At 40.4% G+C, this 3,607-nt stretch overlaps 1 protein-coding gene across 1 annotated transcript; it reads right to left on the bottom strand.

Moving 5' to 3' along the window:
• Positions 1 to 408: 408 nt before the first annotated feature.
• Positions 409 to 3,005, bottom strand: LOC143857416 (uncharacterized). The gene is made up of 2 exons (XM_077367842.1): positions 805 to 3,005; positions 409 to 721 (listed from the first exon to the last, which is right to left on the bottom strand). Exons 1-2 carry the CDS (start codon positions 3,003 to 3,005, stop codon positions 409 to 411), a joined length of 2,514 nt encoding a protein of 837 aa, XP_077223957.1.
• Between the last annotated feature and the right edge of the window lie 602 nt (positions 3,006 to 3,607).

Below are 3,607 nucleotides of genomic sequence, written 5' to 3'. Positions count from 1 at the left end.
ACCGTTCGCGACTTTTCGTGTGAAAGCGGAAACCTTTACTAATAAACCCTTTGTATTTCGTAACGACGGTCGATGGACCTCCGGCTAACCATCTAAGCTTTTCTGATAGCTGCTCACTTCTTGAACGATGCAACTCTTGAACCTATTTAGAATTTGATCGTTCAATTACAAAGATCAACATTTTTGCTAAATAAACTTGAAGATTTGCGTATGGTTCATAACAAACTTACATGTGTGCGGAACCAAGTTGGAAATTTTTTGTTGTGAATGTTTTCTATAACCCTTGGTCTACCACGAGGATGCTGCGTTTGAATATGTTTAAGGTGTTCTCTGCATAGAAATTAATGTTTGTTAGAGAAAAGAGCTTTAACGTATTTGCTCAATAAATGATTAGACAATTTAATTGACTTACTCAATAAATGGTTCAACTACAGGGCAGTTGAAGAGAACATATCGATGTGCTTGATCAACAATGACTTGATCTAAGGCACACGTCTTAGCGTTGCCTATAGGGCGTCCTGCTACGGAAAAAATAGTGAATCCTTCTTCTATTTCACTCGGAATATCCTCATCATTTCTATCTGGTCGATTCAACTTTGATTCAACACCTTCAAAATATCTCGAGCAAAATGTCATACATTCTTCTGCCAGGTACCCCTCTGCAATAGATCCCTCGGGACGACTTCTATTGCGCACATACGACTTTAATGTGAGCAGGTACCTAAACGAAAACAACTTTTCATTACTTTCACTAATACGAATAAATTTTCAAGTATGAAAAACAATTTCATGAACTATGCATACCTCTCTATGGGGTACATCCATCGGTACTGTACCGGTCCAGCCAACACTGCCTCGTCTGCTAAATGTATAGGTAGGTGCACCATGATATCAAAAAAGGCAGGAGGGAATATCTTTTCCATATGACAAAGTGTTAGTGCAATCCGATCTTGGAGTTGGAGGAGGTCACTTACATTAAGGACTTTTGAACATAACTCTCGGAAAAAGTTACATAGTTCAATCAATACCGAGCTGACATTCTTAGGCAATGATGAGCGTACAGCTAACGGAAGTAGTTGCTGCATCAAAACATGACAGTCATGGCTCTTTAACCCGGAAAGCTTACGCTCTCGAACATTCACACGCCGCGAGATATTAGACGAATAGCCATCTGGAACTTTGATGTCCTTCAGGATGTTGCAAAGAACTTCTTTCTCCTTTGGAGACATTGTGAAACATGCTGGGGGCAAGTATGTTTTGTTCCTCTCATTATTCATCGGGTGAAGTGTTCTTCTTAGTTTCATTTCTTGCAAATCTAGCCGTGCTTTTACAGTGTCCTTTGTTTTTCCTTCAATATTCAGTAATGTCCCAATTACACTGTCACATACATTCTTCTCAATATGCATCACATCTAGGTTGTGGCGCAGTAGGAGTGTTTCCCAGTACGGCAGACTGAAAAATATACTTTTCTTCTTCCAATTGTGTTCCTTGGGATGCTTCTCTTTTTTCTTAGATGCAGAATTAGAACTTCCTTGGTCCAATGTATTCTCCTCAGTTCCACTTTTTTTCCGACGGGTGCTTTTCTTCTTCGGATCGATATCTTTCTTTTTGCCAAATGTTGTGTTAATACTTTGTAATTGATAAAATACCTGTGTCCCTGACAGGGGGATCGGAGCTGACCTCTTTTCTACAGTGCCATCAAAAGCAAACTTTTCAAACCTAAATTTGTGGTTCTCCTCTAAGAAACGCCGGTGACCCATGTAACAAAATTTTCTTCCATGCTTCAAACGAAGAGAACAAGTGTCCTTACTACAAGAAGGACATGCAAGTTTTCCTTTGGTGCTCCATCCCGACAAGTTAGCATATGCAGGAAAGTCACTAATCGTCCACAAAAGTGCTGCATGCATTTGAAAATTCTCTTTCTTCGATGCATCATAGGTCTGCAAACCTGTCTCCCATAGTTCCCTCAACTCTTCAACCAAGGGTTGTAAGTAGACATCAATATCATTTCCTGGACTAGATGGGCCAGGAATTAGCAACGACATCATTATATATGGTTGCTTCATGCACATCCATGGTGGCAAGTTATATGGAATGAGCACAACAGGCCATGTGCTATGAGCAATACTCATCGTCCTAAATGGATTGAATCCGTCGCTTGCTAACCCAAGTCTGATATTGCGAGGCTCTGAGGAAAACCACTGGTGAATGTAGTCAAAAGTTTGCCATGATGCAGAGTCTGCAGGATGCCTTAATATATCATCTTTCGTACGGTTGTCATGATGCCATGTCATGAAAGAAGCTGTTTTGGTAGACATGTATAGCCTCTGCAACCTCGGCTTTAAAGGAAAGTGACGCAGAATCTTTGCAGGAACTTTTGGGTATGTAGAGGATGAATGAGTTCCCTGATCTTCCGAATACCATTCAGTTGTTTTCCACCTTGAAGCCCCACACATGCGACATGTCTCCTCGTTGGAGGCTTCCTTCCAGTATAGCATACAGTCATTAGGGCATGCATCGATTTTATCGTAATGGAGGCCCAAATCCCCAACAATCTTCTTCGTTTCATAAAAGGATTTCGGCAGTGCAGCACCCTCGGGAAGTACCTCTTTCAACAATTCAAGCAACATGGTAAATGACTTGTTACTCCACCCATTCAGACACTTTATGTGAAACAACCGAACCACGAAAGATAATTTTGTGAACTTGCTTCCAGGGTATAATTCATGCTCGGCATCTTGTAATAATTTATAAAACTTCTCTGCATCTCCACAAGGCCCGTCCCTACTTGCATCTGCTAGCTCAACGTCCTCATCTGCTTGTCCATCATCATCGTGGTTCGACCTTGGATATAAATCATGTAACACTTCATGCATTTCATCTTCTATAATTGGTTCATCGACCACTCGATTAGCATTATCATCCCTACCAAGAGTTGACCTTTCCCCATGATAAATCCATCTAGTGTAGCCCGACAACATCCCATGCCATAGCAAATGTGCCATGGCGTCATCTTTATCAACCCTTCAATTGTTGCCACATTTCGTACACGGGCAGAATATCTTTCCTTCAACAGCTCCATGAGCAAATGCGAAGTTAAGAAATTGAACAACACCTTCCTCGTACGCTGGGTCATTCCTATTTTATTCAAATCCAGACACACATTAGACATCGTAAAATAATGCATCTCCTTTCTAATTTATACTATATTTGGAAAACTAAAGCTTCAGGTGGCCATACCTTGGAAGTTGAATCCAACTTCTATCCATAATTGTTTTTCTAATTTTCTCCAGAACAGAAGAAAATGATGGGAAGAAAAGCGTACAACTGAAACCACCACGGAGATCCGGTCGGATGGTCAACCCGGATATGATTGTCCCTAATATCATGGGTATTCACTGAAGAAGTAAATGATTGTCTCTAAGAATAATTAACTTGTTGGAATTTTGTGATCCAAAGCACATGTATCAACACAAGGGGAAATAAAAATGAGATTTAAAAACTTCTTTATGCATCATACGAACAACAAAATGCACCACAGCCAATGCTTCTACAGTTCAACCGTATTCCAACGAAGAAGAAACAACATATATACAATTCCCTCTTT

Source organism: Tasmannia lanceolata, unplaced genomic scaffold (genome assembly GCF_043159265.1).
Source record: "Tasmannia lanceolata isolate RefF3 unplaced genomic scaffold, GAP_Taslan_0.1 ptg000024l, whole genome shotgun sequence".
Taxonomy (NCBI): Eukaryota; Viridiplantae; Streptophyta; class Magnoliopsida; order Canellales; family Winteraceae; genus Tasmannia; species Tasmannia lanceolata.
Note: the sequence above shows the minus strand (reverse complement) of the source record. Positions and strands in the feature narration are given on the sequence as shown.

What these genes read in the sequence shown, in the direction of transcription:
- LOC143857416 (XM_077367842.1), bottom strand. Translation starts at nt 3,005, where the DNA reads ATGGCACATTTGCTATGGCATGGGATGTTGTCGGGCTACACTAGATGG. An exon ending in TGGATGTACCCCATAGAGAG is followed by an intron (nt 722 to 804) that starts GTATGCATAGTT and finishes GTTTTCGTTTAG; the next exon opens with GTACCTGCTCACATTAAAGT.